Raw genomic sequence first — 24,469 nt, 5'->3', positions numbered from 1 at the left:
TCCCTGATGATGATCCACCTCTGGTCAGGGTAAACCCAAACCAGAGCAGCCATGTACAGTGCTGGTTAGAAGCCTCGGTCACCGGTCACCTCTTGTTCGCATTGACGGCACTTTGAACAGTGGACGTTACATTTCAGATGTGTTACGACCCGTGGCTCTAACCTTCACTCCATCCCTGCGAAACCGACATTTCAGCAGAATAATGCACGACCGCATGTTGAAGGTCCTGTACTGGCCTTTCTGGCTAAAGAAAATGTTCGACTCCTGCCCTGGCCAGCACATTCTCCAGATCTCTCACCAATTGAAAACGTCTGGTCAATGGTGGCCGAGCAACTGGCTCGTCACAATACGCCAGTCACTACTCTTGATGAACTGTGGTATCGTGTTGAAGCTGCATGGGCAGCTGTACCTGTACACGCCATCCAAGCTCTGACTCAATACCCAGGTGTATCAAGGCCGTTATTACGGCCTGAGGTGGTTGTTCTGGGTACTGATTTCTTAGGATCTATGCGCCCAAATTGCGTGAAAATGTAGTCACATGTCAGTTCTGGTATATTTGCCCAATGAATAACCGTTTATCATCTGCATTTCTTCTTGGTTTAGCAATTTTAATGGCTAGTAGTGTACAATTTCACATAAGGATATGCTTCGTACCTTCAGCGTCTGATGTTACCAATGAGTGACGTACCCGCCTAGGTGCGGACAATTCCGGCCCTCGAGGTGCTCCACGCACGGATCTGCGTCTTCAGCTGGGCCTGCTGCGCGCAGCTGGCGCATGGGCGCCGCAACGCGGGCCGTCCACGTCTGCGTCGTCGCTGCTGTACGACGCCTACTCTGCCGGTGTCGTCCTGCTGCTGCTGGCGTTCGTGGGCAGTCAGGTGTCCGCCATGCTGCACTTCTGGGGGGACATCCTCAGCGTCACCACCAACGCCTGCGTCACCTTCACCTATACCATGGCCATCTTCAAGCTGCTTGTCGTCCTCACGATGCGACGGTCTGCGGAACACCTCATCAACGAGCTGAACAGATGCATGCAGGTACAGGCAAAATCTATATTTTGTTCTCCTATATCCCCTCTCCACCTCCCCAAATTAATTCAAGTCTTAGGGAAAATGCGTAACGAAATTCGTGCTGCTTCGCAGGGTCCAAAGCTGGATCCGCTGTTGCTCTTGATCCAAAAAGAAAGCTTTTAAAAGATTAAAAATATTCCAAATGTATAATTTTTGTTTATAGATTAGCCCTAAGAGCCAAAATACTACTCATAAGGAACAGCCGAAACTAACTGAAAGGAGGAGATCCTAGTACACACATTATGCAGTTCCAATCAAATAAATATGGGCTATTCTAACAGAATGATATTAATACAGTACCTGAACACTAAACGGAGACGCACGTATAAAATATAACTTGGCGGCAAAAGGTATTGAAAGCTAAATCATGTTATCACATTGTTAAGCTTGTGATAAAAGTTAGCCTGACATGTCTCATTTCGACGTGCAGCTGTTAGCCGGAGTTTTTAATTATTACCTTACGTTTTGTCATCAAGATGGCTTAACATGTACAACAGCCATCCATCGCTGCAACTCGAGGCATTAAAAAAAAAAAAAAAAACCACCATCGGTTGAAGTACTCAGGAAGAAAGCCAATATACAAGAAATGAAAAAGCGGCCACGAAAGCATCAACCATTTCAACATTCACTGCGTAGAGCTGGAGAAAAAATGGCATAGATAATAATTTAAGCAAATGGATATCAAAATTTTACTTGTGCTTCGGTACATTAAACTAACTTTTTCATCATCAGATGTTTTGAAAACTGTTACGCAAAAAAGAAGAAAAAAAGAAAAGGCAGCGATAAACCTTGCCAGACTCCTCTTTCAGTTTGGAAATTCTTACTTTCTGGATAGAAGCTCTATCAGCGTCGAATTTATTCGTCAATACATTAAGCCCAACCAAAGGGCTGTTTGTGATAAGCTGTTCGATTATTTTGAAACGGAATCGCAGGCTTTCTCGTAATCTGTGAATCCGAGACGAAGCGGTAACTGTGGAGCACGAATAGCCGTCAATTGTCATCTATTGTTTCGAAGCTATTGCGACGAAGTTTCGTATTGTCATTACTTTTTATTATATAATTACTGCATGTTTATCTATTTGTTATTGTATATGCTCGCAGTAGGCAACAAATCATGCGTAACTGGCGAATACTCTGTAGCCAATGTCGTTTTTTCGTTCACCACCCTGTATTATTGATTCAGAAAATTTTGTGAAGTATCTACTCTGGATTTTGTGAGAAGCAAGAGACTGTATTCTAGTGTATTATCCTTCAATACTGGAAAAGATATGTTGTAAATTTTAAGCTTTATAACAGAAAAGCTCTGATTCAGTGACGATGTTCCAGGTCCGAAGTGAGTGATCTATCTCTTACATCTGTTCCACTTCTTCGTGTCACCATGTCTTTCTGTGCTTTCGCTAAAGATCGCTTTCACTCCTACGTTCAGGCAGTGAAAGCTGAAAATCACAAAATATCATGATTACAGTTTTCACTTTCAGTTTTTACTTTTTACTAACGAAATCGAGCCAAACCTCGATTTACATGGAATCATAGACTGCAAAGCATAGAATACAGCATTCTTCTTTTTATCATCTTCTGACTTGGAATTTTCTGTTTTGTTGTTTAAAAATGACATAATCGGGCTGATGACATAATCGGGCTGACTTCTGTCTTACATTTTCCCACAGATCGGTTGTTCTACAACACGGTAACGAGTTTACACGTTTTAGAAAATAGGACATAATTCACGAACGTTCGGGACCACAAAACATTGCATTCCTGAATCCACAATATTAAGAAATGTTTCTATAATTTCTAGAATACTCGGAAGCATCCCTGAAAGTTACGGAAGACTTCTAAATGTAGTCAGATTTCAGTAGAGTCTAAATCGAAAATTATGTTCACAGCATTTAATCCTTCAAGAGGGAAAAAGAGAGCTGCGTCAGGCAACAATTTTCATTCCAATAACAACCACAACAGACATACGCGACACAGTCCACTTGTCAGTAGAGACCGTTTACAATAGACGTCTCGGAACGGAATGTCATAACATCGCACAATGCACATCGAATGGAGCCATTCAAGCAGACCCCGTCAGCAGAACAGCACGGAACGTGGGGTGGCTGAACAGAATGCAAATGTCAAGGTTTCTCTGGAGGAAAGTGTTGACGTTGACATTCGCTGCAGCGCAGAGGCATCTCTGCGAAGTTACCTCACATATGTTATGGTATTGGATTTTGAGCTTTCGTGTCTTCTTAATTTGTATTTTATTTACAGAGTTAATATTTCGATCTGAAGTGAAGTGTACGCCTATCTGAAACTTTCTGGAAGATTAAAGTTGTGTGCTGGAGTTCAAGTCCCGTTCCGGCGGACAGTTTTAATCTGCAGGACGTTAATTGCTTGCTTTGTTTTCGTGGCACATTGAGAAGATTGGATATTTTGCCTATGAGTATTTTTCCTCAAAACAGACCACATATCTTGAATCAAAAAGTAAGGTCGCAACAAGTAGAAAAGAGAAAGCATGCAATGTGTGAGTTTCTATATAAATGAATGAAACAATTGTCTTTAAAGAATCTATTTTAACAGTGAAAAAGATTTAGTAAAGGAGAAAAAAATTATTATCTGAGGTATGTCAGAGGAAGCAATCAAAACACAAAGAATGCAGCGCACAAGCACTATGTGTGTTCCCTCTAAATATTATTTCCTGTGTTTGTACGAACATACTTTCCCGAAAAAAAAATGTAGGTGTTTTGAAATGTTTGAACGACGCTTTTCCCTATTCATCTCACCGGAGTGGAAAATTTATCAGACTTTGTCGAGACTATGCATTATCAATATGAGCCCTATTCCTCTCTAGTCTTATGTCGTCTTCTTAGCAAAGCCATTAGGGTTTTTTTGACTCAAATAGGATAATTGCGAGTTTTTCGCTTTAAATGATGACTCATTTTACACATTTCAATGTAGATATAAAAAAATTGGGGAGGGGGTGGGGGGAAAGCTTACCCGCATAACGTCTGTCTTCCGCGTTGGTGTGTATATTTTTAAGCCTAATAATTTTACTTGTATTTTATAAAATAGTTTTCTTGCTAGACGTTCTAGCTCCGAATGGCGCAGTACTGAGTGTTAAATGGGCGGCCTCTTTATTTGAAATTACGGTCCTGTGTTTTTAATGTTGTCGTTCTAGTGGTATATGATACGAAAAATCTGTTTATGTACTACATCTGTGTGTTGTATTATACACCTTGTTTTCTGATTTATATTTTACTTCGTCAAAATCTTAGGATAACTTAAGCGCACGTAATTCCATCTTATCACTGTTTTATGTGCATTACATTTATAAAGTTTTAGTGGGTATGTATATCCAGTTGACGATCTCTCATTTTTAATCGTTGCTCCTTCGCAGCGCCGCCTCTCGAGGTGATTCTTCAGTACCGGCACACGACGCTGTGGCACATTATGCTTACTACCTGAGCCCCCATCTTACTCTGTTACTCGCTCCTGTGAACGGGAACGCGTTATGCAGATCTGGGTGCCTCTCGCGTCCATCTAGAAAAGGCAATGATTTTACTGTTTTATATTTCTAGTTTTTACTGAGTTTAACGAAGGCGATGTTGGCCTGATATATTCGACGATGCCCTTTGGCTACACCGACTAAAGGATTCTTAAGAAATACCAAATTAAAGTATATGCTCTTTCAATAGGTGATCTGTTTATATTTTCAATAGATGGTCTGTTTATACCTCCTTACAGCTTATCCAAGTCTGCACAACCCGATCACGATTCTTAAATAGATGTATTTGTTCTCTTTTTTCTATTTCGACATCCTGAAGATGCCTAAATAAGGCGAAACGCGTTGTTGAACAATAAAAAAAACTAAAATTGCAACCAAGACTGTTTTTAACCAATACTATTATCAATTTTCCTTTCTCTTTTTATAAACTGAGGCATATTTGCTAGTTCCTTTACTAACCTTCTCGATGATTTATTTACAGCGATCATCTGAGCAGTTCTCTTAGGTTGTTCGCAGATGATGCTGTAATTTACCGTCTAGTAAGGTCATCCGAAGACCAGTATGAGTTGCAAAGCGACTTAGAAAAGATTGCTGTATGGTGTGGCAGGTGGCAGTTGACGTTAAACAACGAAAAGTGTGAGGTGATCCACATGAGTTCCAAAAGAAATCCGTTGAAATTCGATTACTCGATAAATAGTACAATTCTCAAGGCTGTCAATTCAACTAAGTACCTGGGTGTAAAAATTACGAACAACTTAAGTTGGAAAGACCACATAGATAATATTGTGGGGAAGGCGAGTCAAAGGTTGCGTTTCATTGGCAGGACACTTAGAAGATGCAACAAGTCCACTAAAGAGACAGCTTACACTACACTCGTTCGTCCTCTGTTAGAATACTGCTGCGCGGTGTGGGATCCTTACCAGGTGGGATTGACGGAGGACATCGAAAGGGTGCAAAAAAGGGCAGCTCGTTTTGTATTATCACGTAATAGGGGAGAGAGTGTGGCAGATATGATACGCGAGTTGGGATGGAAGTCATTAAAGCAAAGACGTTTTTCGTCAGGGCGAGATCTATTTACGAAATTTCAGTCACCAACTTCCTCTTCCGAAAGCGAAAATATTTTGTTGAGCCCAACCTACATAGGTAGGAATGATCATCAAAATAAAATATGTTCGGAAGTGGAATGGTAGGGAGAAAGTATGATTGTGGTTCGATGAACCCTCTGCCAAGCATTTAAATGTGAATTGCAGAGTAATCATGTAGATGTAGATGTAGATCATATCTGTAGTTCCGAATATTATCACTTTTTATGATAGACGGTATTTCGTACCTTATTGTCACTGTACAGTACTGGGCTAAACGTCGAGCAGTTTTGTCAAGTCCCACCTTGTATGGCCACACCGGCGTTTGACTGTGACTATTCTTTCTTCTAGCTCTTATGTGTTTGTCTTTGGTTTATCGAAGCACACTACCAATAGCTTCGTGTTAATGAAAAATATCTATACAGAGTTTGAACAATGATTTAACATTATTTTACAGTATCCACATATGTACAATACTTATAGGTAAAGGATCTTGACATGATACCAACTGTAGATAAAATTCATACCTCGTATAAATATGTATGTATGTATATGTGTATGTTCCACATCTCCTCCTAACCTAATGAGCTGATTTCAATCAAACTTGCTACACATATACCTTCCTGTCAGGAAACAACCGCTACGAGTGCATAAAACATTTGCCTCTCATAGTTCAGGCGAAACGACGTCATAACCAACGAGATGCGTGAAAAACGTCGCGTTATGGATGACTTTTAAATTTATGACTTCTGTGATACTAACTCTATTCACAATAAATTTCGCGGACGGTATCCATATACGCTACTAAATGCATATATAAACTTACCTTATTGTATGACACATAGTTAAAGAGACATGACGTAATAAACACTGAGCTGCGTGATCAAATTCAGCATCATGCACAAAGTTTCAATACATTTATTCGTTACTGCTAAAACACTCGTACAGTCGAGTCAAGGAAATCCCTGTCACCTGAAAGCACTTTTGACTCGTTCCAACTGCGAAGCACAAACGGCTGAAGGCGGAAACAATAGCCGGTTAGATAGCTATAAAGAGGCGTTTCAAGGAGGCATCTACAAAATTGCGTTCTGGTTCATGTACATATAGCTAGAGATATTGTTTATAATCAAATTCTGAGTTAAATAAACATACAGAAAATTTGTATGTTGAATACTACGTCTCTTAATTTGAATACTATACTTATACATTTGTACAAGATATATACTTCTTTGTACGACTGTTTCATAATTTCAAAACTGGAAATAAAAAATTTTCGATATTGCATTACAAACACAGTTGTTTTTTTTTTTTTTGTCTTCACTCTAATAGAAAATTGCTGAATGGATACCCGGGCAGTGCCGGGTTTGTCAACTAGAAGAATATGAAAAAGTACTTGGTAGATAGTCAAGAGCGTAGGCCTGAAAATAAAAGTTTTAGGGGACCACTGACAGTACGCCAAATTTCATAAAAAAAACCGTTACTGTCTCGTGTTACGTCAAACTGTAGCACGTGTTGGAAGGAGCAGCCTGGTTCTCACAAGGTATTGTAGATAGCGGTTTTGTAACGATGAAACTGCAGTAAAATAGGAAGAGCTTCTGTGAAGTTTGGAAGGTAGAAAGACGAGGTACTGGCAGAATTGAAGCTGTGAGTGCGGATCGTCAGTCGTGCTTGGGTAGCTCAGTTGGTAAAGCACCTGCACGCGAAAGGCAAAGGTCCTGAGTTTGAGTCTCGGTCCGGCACACAGTTTTAATCTGCCAGGAAGTTTCAAATCAGAGCACACTCCACTGCGGAGTGAAAATCTCATTCTGAAAATAGGAAATGTTTACATCTTCTTGTTTCATTTGACAGTTGCATATAGGGTCATCAACTGAAGACAAATTTGTCATTTAAATAATTGACCACCTTGCTCACATTTTTTTTTTTTTTTGCATAATTCAAAATATTAACGGTTTAGGCGTTCTGCCATCAAAGATAGTTAGAAGCAGTCTGATACGAGTGCAGAGGTCAATTGTTCCATTGACGTCTATTTCTGGGGTCTTACCATTCCTTAGGTTTATAACTCTAGTGAGAGTGATTCTAAAAGAAATTAACGCCAATGGCGTCGGTGATGCATAGTTTGTGTATCAGTGGGATAATCACCTGAAGGGTAACATTTTCTATTATTTGTGCCAGCGCTGGATTCATAATCGTAAAGTTTTCGATGGAACTTGAGTGGACGTATAAAAAATAAAATGGGTGGTCCAACCCTCTTTTTTTAAACAACAAAAGAGAAAGAAAACGTGAACAAAAGAAACAAAAAACAAGTAGAGAGTAATTAGTTTCCGCGGAATAGAGCTGAAATAGGCCATACAACGCACAAACTGGTTTTACTAAGAAGTGTTTACAATAAGTATTACATCTTGGTACTTAAAAATACTACAAAAAAGTAGTACTACAGCAAAGAAACGGAAAGAAGAAAAATACTTTCCACTTATACAAAACTGCTATTGACACTTTAATCAGTAACTAATATTTTAGTACTACTGTCGATACTACTGCTCCTACAACTACACTCCTGGAAATGGAAAAAAGAACACATTGACACCGGTGTGTCCGACCCACCATACTTGCTCCGGACACTGCGAGAGGGCTGTACAAGCAATGATCACACGCACGGCACAGCGGACACACCAGGAACCGCGGTGTTGGCCGTCGAATGGCGCTAGCTGCGCAGCATTTGTGCACCGCCGCCGTCAGTGTCAGCCAGTTTGCCGTGGCATACGGAGCTCCATCGCAGTCTTTAACACTGGTAGCATGCCGCGACAGCGTGGACGTGAACCGTATGTGCAGCTGACGGACTTTGAGCGAGGGCGTATAGTGGGCATGCGGGAGGCCGGGTGGACGTACCGCCGAATTGCTCAACACGTGGGGCGTGAGGTCTCCACAGTACATCGATGTTGTCGCTAGTGGTCGGCGGAAGGTGCACGTGCCCGTCGACCTGGGACCGGACCGCAGCGACGCACGGATGCACGCCAAGACCGTAGGATCCTTCGCAGTGCCGTAGGGGACCGCACCGCCACTTCCCAGCAAATTAGGGACACTGTTGCTCCTGGGGTATCGGCGAGCACCATTCGCAACCGTCTCCATGAAGCTGGGCTACGATCCCGCACACCGTTAGGCCGTCTTCCGCTCACGCCCCAACATCGTGCAGCCCGCCTCCAGTGGTGTCGCGACAGGCGTGAATGGAGGGACGAATGGAGACGTGTCGTCTTCAGCGATGAGAGTCGCTTCTGCCTTGGTGCCAATGATGGTCGTATGCGTGTTTGGCGCCGTGCAGGTGAGCGCCACAATCAGGACTGCATACGACCGAGGCACACAGGGCCAACACCCGGCATCATGGTGTTGGGAGCGATCTCCTACACTGGCCGTACACCACTGGTGATCGTCGAGGGGACACTGAATAGTGCACGGTACATCCAAACCGTCATCGAACCCATCGTTCTACCATTCCTAGATCGGCAAGGGAACTTGCTGTTCCAACAGGACAATGCACGTCCGCATGTATCCCGTGCCACCCAACGTGCTCTAGAAGGTGTAAGTCAACTACCCTGGCCAGCAAGATCTTCGGATCTGTCCCCCATTGAGCATGTTTGGGACTGGATGAAGCGTCGTCTCACGCGGTCTGCACGTCCAGCACGAACGCTGGTCCAACTGAGGCGCCAGATGGAAATGGCATGGCAAGCCGTTCCACAGGACTACATCCAGCATCTCTACGATCGTCTCCATGGGAGAATAGCAGCCTGCATTGCTGCGAAAGGTGGATATACACTGTACTAGTGCCGACATTGTGCATGCTCTGTTGCCTGTGTCTATGTGCCTGTGGTTCTGTCAGTGTGATCATGTGATGTATCTGACCCCAGGAATGTGTCAATAAAGTTTCCCCTTCCTGGGACAATGAATTCACGGTGTTCTTATTTCAATTTCCAGGAGTGTATAACGAAATAGTTGTATCGAGTGACAGAAGAACGATAGTCCACCACAAAAAGAGTGACAAACATGTTGAACAGCCGGCCGGGGTGGCCGTGCGGTTATAGGCGCTACAGTCTGGAACCGCGTGACCGCTACGGTCGCAGGTTCGAATCCTGCCTCGGGCATGGATGTGTGTGATGTCCTTAGGTTAGTTAGGTTTAAGTAGTTCTAAGTTCTAGGGGACTAATGACCTTAGAAGTTTAGTCCCATAGTGCTCAGAACCATTTTGAACCATGCTGAACAGTGTGTGGATGGCGAAAACACGAAGAGGTGAATATAGAACAGTGATAAAAGTGGTAGCGCGACCTCCAGACCAGATGTGAGGAAACGCAAATCAACAAATCGTAAGTAATTACATTTTTTACAAAAAATCGCGAAGTGAACTGTTTGATAATCTATAACTAAAAAACTATATCATCATAGATCCCACTGATGACGCCTTAAAACAGTAGAAGGCGAAACGCGTATGGATTAAATAAAATAAATAGCAGCAGGAAAAGGCAGTTTGATTTGCAAAACAAGTAACTAAAATTGTTATTCCTCCTTGTTTGAGGTTGTTCCCGCAACTCCTTAAATAACCCGAGTCAACAGACATTGTCTGCGGGATTCCTTTGGCGATAGTGGCCTATTAACAGCATTTACATTGTGGCAGTCGATTCCACAATTCAGTGTAGTTCCTTAGAATCCAGGTTTCCACAATCACTTCCTCTAATGAGGTAGGCAGTTAGAGAAGCATTTCTTTCAGTGTTCGGTGACCTCAGTCACCTTCCCTCCATCTCTACAGAATGTAGACTTCCCTTAATGGAAACATGCTGATGTGCAGTTGAACGCTAGTTGAAGTCCTCTTCGACTTCTCTGGGTGGTGTTACTGAGTAGTAACCAGGATGCGCCAGGTCGACTCGTTGGTCACGTTACTTCGGGACACAGTGTCCTTAACGTCATTATCCGCTGCGTCTTCGTAGAGCGCAAATCCCACAATGTGTTTGGAGTGCCCACATTGCCTTAAGAAGATAAGTACCATACGGATCATGACGTGTCAGGTAATGTACCAATCTAGAAGATGGGTGAAGTAATCTCTTTTCAACCTGTTTACCCTCACTTTTATGTCAGGGCGAAATTCAAATTTTCTTATGCCTGTGCCTGAAGTGTCCCAATCGTTTTGCTGTAGCTGTAAACTACAATTATATTTTAACATTTTCGTATTAGTCTCAGTTTCAGAAGTCGTACTTCCATTTGGTACGTTGTCCTTAAGCAATAGAGAGCCCCTATTTTCCTGATTTCCAACGTGCGTATTTTTAGTACTATGAACTACGCATCATTTGGGGTCGTGCAGTAGGCAGTCAGGCTCAGCAGCACTTTATGATGTAGCTACGTTCACGATCTGTAAGCAATTGGGCACAAATGCTCACACCAAATCCTACAGCTGCTGCTAATATGGAGTCTTGGTACGCTTAGATGTTTTCAGGCGAAATTAAAACTGCCTGTTTGCTTTGTTAACAGTTTTGCGCAGCAAGTTTCCGGCCTGCTTACCCTGTTGATGTGTGCAATTACTTCTTTCTTAAGGGACATCTCTAGATATCTCGTTACTACTCTTGTAATTGTTACATCGTTTAATTTTATTTTTCTTGCTAGGTTCCATTGCAGCACCAGATATGCAGTTTTTTTTTTTTGTGCTAGTGATAATATGATATTTCGACACCAAAGTTCATGAGGCCAAGTATTGCACTTGTCTTGTACAATGCTTCTCGAATCACCAGTTACGACGAATAACACATTACCTACACGCTACCAGTTCGGTTCCGTTAGTTCTGCCATGGGCTCCAGCATTACATACAAAAACTCTTAACCACACACTGACCCTTGCAGATAGTCTGTAATGTAGCCGTCGGGATTTACTACTTAAATACCGTGTCCAACTAGGAATTACGACAGTAGGCATGCTGGACTTCCAATGTCGTGTTACAAACATAATTTTATAAGCTCACGTAGTTAGACTGCTTTACTTTTGGGTATACACTTCTGAAATCGAAATTAGTGGGGAAAAAAACAATTTTGTTCGTACGATAACTGAAAGCTTGACGTAGGTATGGTTAATGGTTTAGTATAGTCTAACACTATATTTACGTAAGAACAGTTTTAATATCTATAGGAAAATGTTCACGCACACGCACACCCACACACACACACACACACACACACACACACACACATACACATACATTCATATGAACTATGTTATTCATCTATAGGATTATTCAGTAGTTTACTTAATTTGATGGCTGAGGTTTCATGTAACAACTTTCAAGCTATTTCTCTACCGTTCCACTCTCGAGTAGTCCGCGTGGAAAACGAACACTTACACCTTTCCCTGCGACCTCTAATTTTTTCTTATTTTATTATAAAGTTCATTTATCCCTACGTAAGTGGGCACCAGCACAGTATTTTCTTACTCTGAGGAGAAAGTTAGTGATTGAAGTTTCATGAAAAGATCTTGCCGTAACTATGATAGCTCTCTCTCCCCTATTTCGCGGTAATAGACAACGAGCTGCCCTTCTCTGAACTTATTCGACTTCCTTCGTCAATCCCGCCTGATGCGGACTCCACACCACATATTAATACTGCAGAAGAGGGAAGACAAGCGTAATGTAAACAATATCTTTATTCGTAAATGTAGACCCTAAGTATTTAGTTTTAGTTTTAGTATTTACATCCTTTATATTTTATTATTTATCGTGTAACCGAGATTTAGCGGATTCCATTTAGTACTCATGTGGATGACTTCACACTTTTCATTATTCAGTTTATTAACTACGCAGAAAAGTGACACAATAAGCAATCTCAAAGGTATTGTACAGATAGTAAAATTCTGTAACTTGGCTGAAATGGCTTGAAATGTTATGTAATGTCAGGAAGAATTCGTGAAGCGAAATGAAATAAACTTTAGAGCCAAATAATATGACTGAAGTAAGTTTGTCTTTATGTTTCGATAGAGCAACTAAAATTTTTTATTATGATGGGTAACAAAAACGATTAAGGTAACTGACAGTCAAAAAAAGTTCAAAGAGAAAGTCTTGAGAGCTGCACTTTTCAAACTCTGTTGATCAACTTATCCTTCTAGACGCGTTGTTGACGTGGGTGTCATGATTGTGGTGGCAGACTGCCATCTTTCTCTCAGCGTCTCGTGGCGATTTTATGTTAAATAATCCATGGTGTATATCCTCCTCCGTCATCTCAACACATCGTCACCTTACGTATACCAAGCCGCAGATTTTCCTCAGGGCACCGCAACACAGAGCACAGAAGGAAATGCTGTGTGCACTACAATTGCACGCAGCTGTATTAAACGCAGGCCCACACTGACATTCACCCCCCCTACCAGCAGTATTGTCAACTCTCGACTCTTTCACATGGAGGTATAAAAAGGAGAGCTGACTCTACAAACGTCCACTGTAGGTTGCTTTGAAGGCTTTGACTGTTCAGAGATGTCACTATACCCGCCCACAGATGTAAACAACCGTGCATGAGCAGCGCCTATTAGACGGAGGGTGCCCGATAGCCGATCAGTTCCAGTCATTCCTCCAGGAAGCAGGTACACAGCTCGTCTTGTCTGTAGTTCAACCATGCCTAGACGGTCAATACCGGGGTACGATCGCGTCCGCGTCGTTACTTTGTGCGAGGAAGGGCTTTCAACAAGGGAAGTGTCCAGGCGCAAGGACCCTCCAGCCAACTCGGGATTTTGACGATCTAATACGCAAGCTGGACAGAATTTTGCATGATATCTCTGAGAAGGATGTCCAGCAGCTCTATAAACAACAAGCCGAGTAAATGCTTGCGTAAGGGCCAGAGGTGGACCAAAGCGTTATTGATTTGCTGAATCTGTGGAATTCTTCTGGAATAAATTATCGAATTTTTCTGAAACTGCAATCATTCGTTTGACTGTAGATGTACATAACATCTTTCGATTTCCGTCCCATTCGGACAATTCCTTAGCGGTGCGTCGTTTTCTTTTTGTCTTAGAATGCATTTAAGCTTATAATGAAATGTATCCTAAAATAATAAGAAATGAAACTACAACTTTCCAGATGCGAATAACTCCATTTACACAAATAGTCCCCGACGGCACTAACAGGTGGCACTGTTTGCTATTTATTCTGGTGTATATATTGAGATGCTTCGAAACGAGTTGCTTAAAAAATTAAAAATGAAAGAAAGAAAATCATGTTGTGTAACAATGTTTGATATTTTTGAATGTGTGTAAATGTCTTGAATTTACAGTTATCAGAAGTTTTTCGATGTGTTTCTCTTCTCTTTCGTGGGCACATTAAATACACTACTGGCCCTTAAAATTGCTACACCACGAAGATGACGTGCTACAGACGCGAAATTTAACCGACACGAAGAAGATGCTGTGATATGCAAATGATTCGCTTTTCTGAGCATTCACACAAAGTTGGCGCCGGTGGCGACACCTACAACGTGCTGACATGAGGAAAGTTTCCAACCGATTTCTCATACACAAACAAAAGTTGACCGACGTTGGCTGGTGAAACGTTGTTGTGATGCCTCGTGGAAGGAGGATAAATGCGTACCATCATGTTTCCGACTTTGATAAAGGTCGGATTGTAGCCTATCGCGATTGCGGTTTATCGTATCGCGACACTGCTGCTCGCGTTGGTCGAGATCCAATGACTGTTAGCAGAATATGGAATCGGTGAGTTCAAGAGGCTAATACGGAACGCCGTGCTGGATCCCAACGGCCTCGTATCAATAGCAGTCGAGAAGACAGGCATCTTATCCGCATGGCTGTAACGGATCGTGCAGCCACGTCTCAATCCCTGAGTCAACAGATGGGGTGCACGAATGGCAAAACGTCATTTTTTCGGATGAATCCAGGTTCTGTTTACAGCATTATGGTGGTCGCATCCGTGTTTGGCGACATCGCGGTGAACGCCCATTGGAAGCGTGTATTCGTCCTCGCAATACTGGCGTAACAGCCGGCGTGATGGTATGGGGTGCCATTGGTTACAAGTCTCGGTCACTTCTTGTTCGTATTGACGGCACTCTGGACGTTACATTTCAGAAGTGTTACGACCCGTGGCTGTACACTTCATTCGATCCCTGCGAAACCCAACATTTCAGCACGACCGCATGTTGCAGGTCCTATACGGACCTTTCTGGATACATAAAATGTTCGACTGTTGTCCTAGCCAGCACATTCTCCAGATCTCTCACCAATTGAAAACGTCTGGTTAATGGTGGCCGAGCAACTGGCTCGTCACAATACCCCAGTCACTACTCCTGATGAACTGTGGTATCCTATTGAAGCTGCATGGACAGCTGTACCTGTACACGGCATCCAAGCTTTGTTTGACTCAATGCCCAGGCGTATCAAGGCCGTTATTAGGGCCAGAGGTGGTTGTTCTGGGTACTGATTCTCAGGATCTATGCACCCAAATTGCGTGAAAATGTAATCACATCTCAGTTCTAGTATAATATATTTGTCCAATGAATACCCGTTTATCATCTGCATTTCTTCTTGGTATAGCAATTTTAATGGCTAGTAATGCATGTTTGGATCCAGCGGTAACCGACTATTGGAGGTAAGCGTTGGTAGTAGTATGGTGACATTCTCCACCACCCTTCCGTGACGTCCCGGTGACGTGCAGAGTGAAGCGACCGTAACGGTGGGCGTCGGCGCTGATCCCGCAGGAGTACGGCCGGGAGCTGGCCGGCGAGAAGGCGTCGGTGTTCGCGCGCTGCGGCCGGCGGGCGCGCCGCGTCGTCGTGGGCCACGTGGCCATCGGCGCCGTGGCGTACGTGTGCGGCGTCGCGCTGCCCGCCGTGCGCGGCCGCGTCTGCCCCGCGGCCGGCTGCAGGGCCAAGGACGGCTTCCCCGTGCTCGTCTGGTACCCCTTCCCCTTCACCGTGTCGCCCGCGTACGAGGTAATCGCCGCACCGAGGTTTCTCAGCTGCTGCAGCGTACAATTTCCTCCTACTTATACTGTCGTTAGTAAAAAGAAATGAGATGAACACTCCAGTAGTATAGTTGCCACTCTTGAGTCTTTTTTTTCATCTTCATCACTGAACCGCGAATTTACTTTCAAAACCGTTTCTTAAGAATTTACTTTATTTACTAGCGATTCATCAAAAACTTTAACACATTTAATCACACTACGTGAGCGTGGAAGTAGTTGCCAGTGGGTAACTGATCAAAAGAAATTAAATTTCTTTCAACAAATGGAAATTTTATTCCTAAAAATCCCCTTTTTTGTTTTTCAAACAGATTCAAAATTATAATCAGAAAGCACCCTCAAAATATCAAGTTACAATTTTATTCAGAGACAGAAAGAACAAATATTGACAGTGTGAGCTTTCGGGCTGACAACCTTGCCGCTGCCTTTTGACACGGCCGTAATCACGACCGCTCACAACAACCTCTGAAAGACTAAACTGGTACCAATCTGCAACACACCAGATTACTTTAAACTAAAAATTTTAAGAACTCACAGAAGCATATAAACTATGCACCCCGTAGGAGGGATGGAAATGGTACAAAACTCTAACATTAAAAAAATTTACTTGCCACCGAAGGTGCAACTTGATTAAAAAAAATTAAAAAAAACTCTTCCGGTGAAAGGGTGGCAACTTTATATACTAAAATGACCATTTAAATATAAACCCATGACATGCAGTCTTACATAAAATATACAAACATGCTCTACATTACACATATACAGCCTCTCAAGATCATAGGCAAGATAAAAACATATTTCAGGAATTCGGCCGTTAAACTTCAAGCAATAAATTCGTTAACACCGAATCCGCCAAACATGACGGGAGGTAGCTATTAACGTATGGCAGATTGACAGGAAGATTACTGAACAACCCGAACCGCAGGTTCCTCTAACCCGCCCCTACTCCACAAGGGAAAAACGGACCACTCAATTCATAAAAAAGCACCATCCCGCGGGTGGACAAACGGCGAACAATGGTGAGACTACCCCAAAACAAAGCAGCTGGTGACCTCACCAAGAAAACAAGTAGAATTTAACAAGTAAATGAAACAACATATTTCCAGTCACTTAACTTCTAATATACTGCGATTTCTGGCGAAGACCTGGTGCAGCACCCCCAACTCTCTTCCGAACCGTCCGCTGCCAGCCGCTTCAACGGACACAGGAAGGCGCGCCTATCTCCCATCTCACGGCGTCGTAGCACGTACAGGCCAGCCCGATGTCGTGGGTTGACTCCTGTTGCTCTCGTGTCGACCGCGATGCCACTACCTCTCCCTATACGGCGCGGCCCACTGGACTCACGTGGCGACCTCACATACGCCGACGCTCAAGGTGGACAAGTCATCTTGTGTCTCAGTGCGCGACCGACCTACCGATCGATCCAACCGCCAATGACCGTTGCCCGAGCAACTCGAGCACACTGGCGGCCTAACGCGCAGACTCAGATGCAGGAACTCAGCCCCGACTGGGCGACCACTAGCTGAGTTCTGTTACAGGCTGAGTGGCAAGACTCTCATTTCCCAGCTTTAAAGTGTGATCCAAACGACAGACATACTAGCACTCCGACGACAGACAGACACTAACTACCGCACAAATCCGAAGGAGAGACAGACCAGCAACTATTGACGCGAGACTGATCCAGACTCACTCCGACTGACCAACCGCGACTGGCGAGCTCATCGCGCCCCTTAAATACACGTGAACAGGCAACCTTTCCCCTTTCCCACCAAAGGGAGACACCAAAGCTCCGATTGCCACAGCGGCGCCACCGCCAGAAACGGAGGGCGACTGCTTCACACATTGCGCTGCGGCGCGCTCTTCAAAACAGCAATTTTTTCCACGGTTCAATCACTTTTTGCACCTTTTTTAGCTAGAGCCCTTTGTAAAATGATTCATATGGCTCTGAGCACTATGCGACTTAACTTCTGAGGTCATCAGTGGCCTAGAGCTTAGAACTATTTAAGCCTACCTAACCTAAGGACACCACACACATCCATCCCAGAGGCAGGATTCTAACCTGCGACCGTAGCGGTCGCGCGCTTCCAGACTGAAGCGCCTAGAACCGCTCGGCCACAGCAGCCGGCCAGCGCCCTTTGCAACAATGGCTCTTCCTCACATCTAACTCTTTCACGACAAATACTGTTTACCGTGTTTTTGAGACCCATTGTTGAAATATAGTTTTTGACCAAAGAGTTTCCCATGGAAGACATGTTGGACGAGTTTACACAGCATCTTGGTTGAGCCGTGCGTGGCTCATGTGCCCGCCATCGTGTATTTTATACCCTGTTTTTAACGTACTTCCACCTCACTACGTTAATTTAAATTACTACTGTCACTGAGTTGCTGCTTTGCTTCGATCGTGAGCGGCGTTAGCAGCGCGTATCGATGTATCCGCTCTTGTAGTATCTTTGCTAGGCTGCTATGACTTCCGGTTCGTTGTCTGTCGTAAGCAGTTCGGATTGGAATTTCGCGTCGGGAGTTTCGTGGTGGGTTCGGGTCTGCCAATCAGTTGGAGCGCGTCTGGAGTGCAGTCCGAACCTGCCAGTCGGAGTGGCGATGTGGTACTAGGGCAGTCGCGTTGCAGCAGCAGTGAGATCTGCAACGACATGTCTTTCCCGACCATCGCCGCCTTGCATTGCTTGAGCCGGGCAACGGTCTTGGTGGATCGTCGGTCGGTCGCCCTACCTGACGACGCGTTTTGGTTCGCCGATCGTTCATGAGTTGGCTATCTGCAATGCTTACTTGCCTCTTTCGAGGCAAGTAAGCGGTTGGTCTGTCGGTCGGTCCGTGGCTGTCCCCTGGCTGGATTCCGACGGATCAAGTATACTTGGGCTCACCACCTGTCTCACCTAGGTCTGCCGGCACGGTAGCTCATCGTGTTCGGTCAGAGGGTTAGCAGCCCTCTGTAAGAAAAAAACTGAGTTAATGTATGAACGATGAACTTCAACAGGTTTCATAAAACGTCCGCCCCAAACAAATACAACGATCAATTACGAACAAAATGAGAGTAACAAAAAAAAAAAAAAAAAAAAGTGAACGAGGGCAGCCCGACTTCCCTGGAGACCTTCTGAGTTAGGCTTATGATTATTGCTTGTTTCCTAAAATTTTGGAAAATTAATTTTAAATTCACCTTTCAAACTTAAACACTGCTGGCCTTCTGCTTTTAAAGGACTATGGTAATATATTCGGAAGTTTTGAAATTTAATTGTGGCCCTCAGCCATTTGCGTTGCATCTTGCATATGTTGCCTTTTGGGTTTTTAATTATTTTATTGCTACCTTAATTGAATTTTGATTTTTTTAAGATTTCTTGTTGGCCTTCTGCCTTTAATGGTCTATGGTAATATATTAAAAAAATTTGGAAATTAATTGTGGCCCTCAACCTTTTGTATTGCACTTTGCGGATGTTGTATTTGAATTATTTTATTGCTGTCTTAATTGGATTTCTATCTTGTTAAGATTTCTTGTTGGAGGCCTTCAGCCGTGAAAGAGTTGCTAAAAAACCATAAATGACAATTACACTCCTGGAAATTGAAATAAGAACACCGTGAATTCATTGTCCCAGGAAGGGGAAACTTTATTGACACATTCCTGGGGTCAGATACATCACATGATCACACTGACAGAACCACAGGCACATAGACACAGGCAACAGAGCATGCACAATGTCGGCACTAGTACAGTGTATATCCACCTTTCGCAGCAATGCAGGCTGCTATTCTCCCATGGAGACGATCGTAGAGATGCTGGATGTAGTCCTGTGGAACGGCTTGCCATGCCATTTCCACCTGGCGCCTCAGTTGGACCAGCGTTCGTGCTGGACGTGCAGACCGCGTGAGACGACGCTTCATCCAGTCCCAAACATGCTCAATGGGGGACAGATCCGGAGATCTTGCTGGCCAGGGTAGTTGACTTACACCTTCTAGAGCACGTTGGGTGGCACGGGATACATGCGGACGTGCATTGTCCTGTTGGAACAGCAAGTTCCCTTGCCGGTCTAGGAATGGTAGAACGATGGGTTCGATGACGGTTTGGATGTACCGTGCACTATTCAGTGTCCCCTCGACGATCACCAGTGGTGTACGGCCAGTGTAGGAGATCGCTCCCCACACCATGATGCCGGGTGTTGGCCCTGTGTGCCTCGGTCGTATGCAGTCCTGATTGTGACGCTCACCTGCACGGCGCCAAACACGCATACGACCATCATTGGCACCAAGGCAGAAGCGACTCTCATCGCTGAAGACGACACGTCTCCATTCGTCCCTCCATTCACGCCTGTCGCGACACCACTGGAGGCGGGCTGCACGATGTTGGGGCGTGAGCGGAAGACGGCCTAACGGTGTGCGGGACCGTAGCCCAGCTTCATGGAGACGGTTGCGAATGGTCCTCGCCGATACCCCAGGAGCAACAGTGTCCCTAATTTGCTGGGAAGTGGCGGTGCGGTCCCCTACGGCACTGCGTAGGATCCTACGGTCTTGCCGTGCATCCGTGCGTCGCTGCGGTCCGGTCCCAGGTCGACGGGCACGTGCACCTTCCGCCGACCACTGGCGACAACATCGATATACTGTGGAGACCTCACGCCCCACGTGTTGAGCAATTCGGCGGTACGTACACCCGGCCTCCCGCATGCCCACTATACGCCCTAGCTCAAAGTCCGTCAACTGCACATACGGTTCACGTCCACGCTGTCGCGGCATGCTACCAGTGTTAAAGAGTGCGATGGAGCTCCGTATGCCACGGCAAACTGGCTGACACCGACGGCGGCGGTGCACAAATGCTGCGCAGCTAGCGCCATTCGACGGCCAACACCGCGGTTCCTGGTGTGTCCGCTGTGCCGTGCGTGTGATCATTGCTTGTACAGCCCTCTCGCAGTGTCCGAAGCAAGTATGGTGGGTCTGACACACCGGTGTCAATGTGTTCTTTTTTCCATTTCCAGGAGTGTAGAAGCAGAAACTGACCTCAACCCGTAGCCCTTTCCACAATCCTGTTACCTGTATTGCCCAGCGGTTTTAGCGGGCGTTTCATTGGTTTTTGAAAAATAGTAATATCTACATGTACTTCTACATCCGTTCTCCGCAAGACATCTTTTAGTGTGTGGAACAGGGTACTTTACACCGAGATGACTAAAATAATGGGATAGCGATACGCATATACACAGATGGCCATAGTATCGCGTACACAGGGTATAAAAGGGTACTGCATTGGCGGGGATGTCATTTGTACTCTGGTGATTCGTGTGAGAAGGTGACACGACTATGGCCGCGCGACGGGAATTAACTATTTGAACTTGCAATGGTAATTAGAGTTGGAGTCATAGGACACACGATTTCGGAAATTGCTAGGGAATTCATCATTCTGAGGTCACAGTGCCGAGAACACCAAAATTCAGGCATTACCTCTCACCACGGACAACACAGTTGCCGACGGGCTTCACTTAACGACCGACAGCAGAGGCTTTTGCGCAGATTTGTCAGCGCTAACAGACAAGAAACACTGAGTGAAACAATAGCAAAAAATCGATGTGGGATTCACGACGAATGTATCCGTTAGCACAGTGGTACGAAATTTGCCATTAATGGGCTATGGCAGCAGAAGACAGACGCGAGTGCCTTCGCTCTCCTGGACTCGTGACCATATCGGTTGAACGCTAAGGGCTGATGGTAGGGTTCGAGTACCGCAGACACACGAAGAGATGGACCCAAGTTATCAACAAGGCACTGCGCAAGCTTGTGATGGCTTCATAATGGTGTGGGCTGTGTTTACAAGGACCGAACTGGATCCTCTGGTCCAACCGATCATTAACTGGAACTGGTCATGTTCGGCTATGTGGAGACCATTTTCAGCCATTCATGGCCTCCACGTTCCCAGACAACGATGATATTTTTGTGGCTGGCAATGCGCCATGTCACTGGGCTATAGTTGTTCGTGATTGGTTTGACAAACATTCTAGACAGTAGTTCGAGCGAATGATTAGGTCATGCAGACGGCCCGACACGAATCCCATCGAAAGTTGGTGGACATAATGGAGTGGTCAGTTCATGCACAAAATTGTGCACCAGCAACATTTTTGCAATTACGAGCGGCTGTAGACGCAGCTTGCCTCAGTATTTATGCGAGGAACTTCCAGTGCCTTCTTGAGCCCGTGCCATGTCGAGCTGCCGCCATATGCCGGGCAAAAGGAAGTGTGACACGGTATGAGAAGGTATTCCATTTGTCACGTCAGTGTTTGTACCACTGTTACTAGCCCCTTTCCTGCAGCTGTCACAAATGGTTCGCAGGAGGAAATTGTGGTGTCACCGCCAGACACCACACTTGCTAGGTGGTAGCCTATAAATCGGCCGCGGTCCGCTAGTATACGACGGACCCACGTGTCGCCACTGTCAGTGATTTGAGACCGAGCGCCGCCACACGTCAGGTCTAGAGACATTTCCTAGCACTCGCCCAGTTGTACAGCCGACGTTGCGAGCAATGGTTCACTGACAAATTACGCTCTCATTTGCCGAGACGATAGTTAGCATAGCCTTCAGCTACGTCAATTGCTACGACCTAGCAAGGCGCCATTTATCTTTTGCTGGTTATCTTGTAAAGCCTGTACCGTCAGACCTATGTTCACCAAATATGGATTAAAGTTAAGTATTACATCAACTACGTACTTTATTTGCTACTATAAATTCCCTTAACTGTTCCAGACCTCACGCCAGTCTGCGTGAGCTTAACGCGTGCCTTTCGGCCTCCTCGCATTGTGACTTGGCTGTCTTGCCAAGTCACAACAGAAATATTGTTAGCAAGTCTCCCTGCAAGCTTGACTCTCTCTAATTTTACTGTCGCCGGAGGTTCGAGTCCTCCCTCGGGCATGGGTGTGTGTGTTGTTCTTAGCATAAGTTAGTTTAAGTACTGTGTAAGTCTAGGGACCGATGAGCTCAGCAGTTTGCTCCCTTAGGAATTCACACACATTTGAACATTTTTTCTAATTTTACATTCACGGTCTTTTCTGGAGATATAGGTAGGAAGATGCACTGGAGTTGGCCGAGGATCTCTGTGACGCTTTCGCGCTAACTAAATGAACCTGTAACAAAATGCTCTGCTCTTCTTCGGATATTCTCAATACCTTTCTTCAATCCAATATCGTTTGGGTATCAGACTGATGTACAATATTCAAGTACTGATCAAACGAGGTGTTTGTAAGCGACCTCCTTTTTGGATCGACTACACATCCTGAAGATCCTTCCAATGAATCTCACTCGAGCGCCAACCTTACCTGCAATTTGTTTTAAGTCCTCATTCCACTAGATATACTCATAAAGATACTCCCATGAAAAATGTAACGTCCTCACGGACTGCGTTCATAGGCACCAGGACATAATAACTGCATACTGTGCGGCTGTAAGGATAGTGATTCATCTGTTACGGTTATCAGCCATCTGATGGCAGTCACGAGGCTTGTTTCTGTGCACTCTGATTTTCCTCCTGCAGACCGGAACTGTATTGAGTTTAGAGATGAACTGTGATTCTAACATTCATCCTGAGGCCCACGCCCGACCAACGAGGGGTATTCCTATTGAACGACTATAGCGGTTTTAACGGGGTCCACTACGGGGCTGTAGGAAGTTGGGCGGACGCATCGATGATTGCTGAACGTGTTGGACACATTGTATCGGTGATGAGTCGCTACCTTAATTACTATTCTGGGGAACATTCCCACACTTGTAGGCGAGGCTCTGGACGACTATGTATTACAGGCGCACTTCAACTGTGAGAGCAACGGTGGCCGTCCGAACATCATCCAGGAAGGAAACTGAGGAATATGCTGCACCTTCTGTGTCACTGAGGACCACTGGGAACCACCTCCTTGCAGCAGCACTAAGATTACATGTACCTGTGGCAAGACAGCTGTTGACACCACGATGCCACCAATCGCGGCTCCTCTGGTGTTGTGAAGGAACTGACTCGAGAATTTAATGGCGCTCGTCTTCAGTGGTGATAAGTTCTTTCTGTAGATAACTGATGGACAGTGAGTGGCCACTTCAGGAATGCATACAGCGCCTGCCCCAGTCCTCATTGTGTGGACAGCCATCAGTTACAATTAGAGGTCACATTTGGCTTCTCTGCAGGGTAAACTAACCAGTGCGCGCTCATTGGTCAATTTGGCATCCCCAAGCTACTGCCATTTCTGTGACAGGAAGTTGAAGTGCATTTTCAGCAGGACGCTGCACGTCTACATAAGGCTGCTGACTAGCAGTGTGCTCTTCCACCACTGTTTGGGCATCCTTTACTGTGACAAGTGTGTTTCAATTGATCTGAAACTGTTATCATATTCCTACAATGATAAACTACCTGTCACATCACCTGTTTATGAAATAACTTTGCCATTGTGCGTGTAGCATATTTTTCCGGCAGGGTATTTTGTGGATGTGATTTCTTCCTGTGAACGTTTATCAATCATGTAATCATACACTAAGGGGCCTTTCTGCGTATTTATGCGCAGTACGTTACATTTGTTTATGTTGAGCGTCAATTGCCAATCTCTGCATCAAGCAGCGATCTTCTTCGAGTCTTCATGTAGGCTATTTCAGTGCAGGTTTTTTAATGTTGCGGCTTCTCTCTAGCCAAGAACATAAACCGAAAGCTTCATGGGACTTCCGACATTATGCTCTATGTATTTCGTATATACTGTAGAAAGTAGTAATCCTGTAACTCTTCCAGGGGTTCAAACCACCAGCAGGCAAACAGGAAATCGAGTGGAACAACTGGAGGGTTTGGGATTCACGTCGTTCACCATTGTTTATTAAAACATATTTATTTAAGAA

General features: G+C 44.7%; 1 protein-coding gene across 1 annotated transcript in view; it reads left to right on the top strand.

Annotated features, from left to right (window-relative positions):
- Positions 1–24,469, top strand: part of LOC126188395 (odorant receptor Or2-like) — a 60,467-nt gene that overhangs the window by 401 nt on the left and 35,597 nt on the right. The window contains exons 2-3 of the mRNA XM_049929996.1: positions 697–1,037; positions 15,360–15,593. Coding sequence (XP_049785953.1) covers positions 697–1,037; positions 15,360–15,593 — 575 coding nt within the window. The remainder of the gene's footprint in view (positions 1–696; positions 1,038–15,359; positions 15,594–24,469) is intronic.

Source organism: Schistocerca cancellata, chromosome 5, assembly GCF_023864275.1.
Source record: "Schistocerca cancellata isolate TAMUIC-IGC-003103 chromosome 5, iqSchCanc2.1, whole genome shotgun sequence".
NCBI classification, from domain to species: domain Eukaryota; kingdom Metazoa; phylum Arthropoda; class Insecta; order Orthoptera; family Acrididae; genus Schistocerca; species Schistocerca cancellata.
Note: the sequence above shows the minus strand (reverse complement) of the source record. Positions and strands in the feature narration are given on the sequence as shown.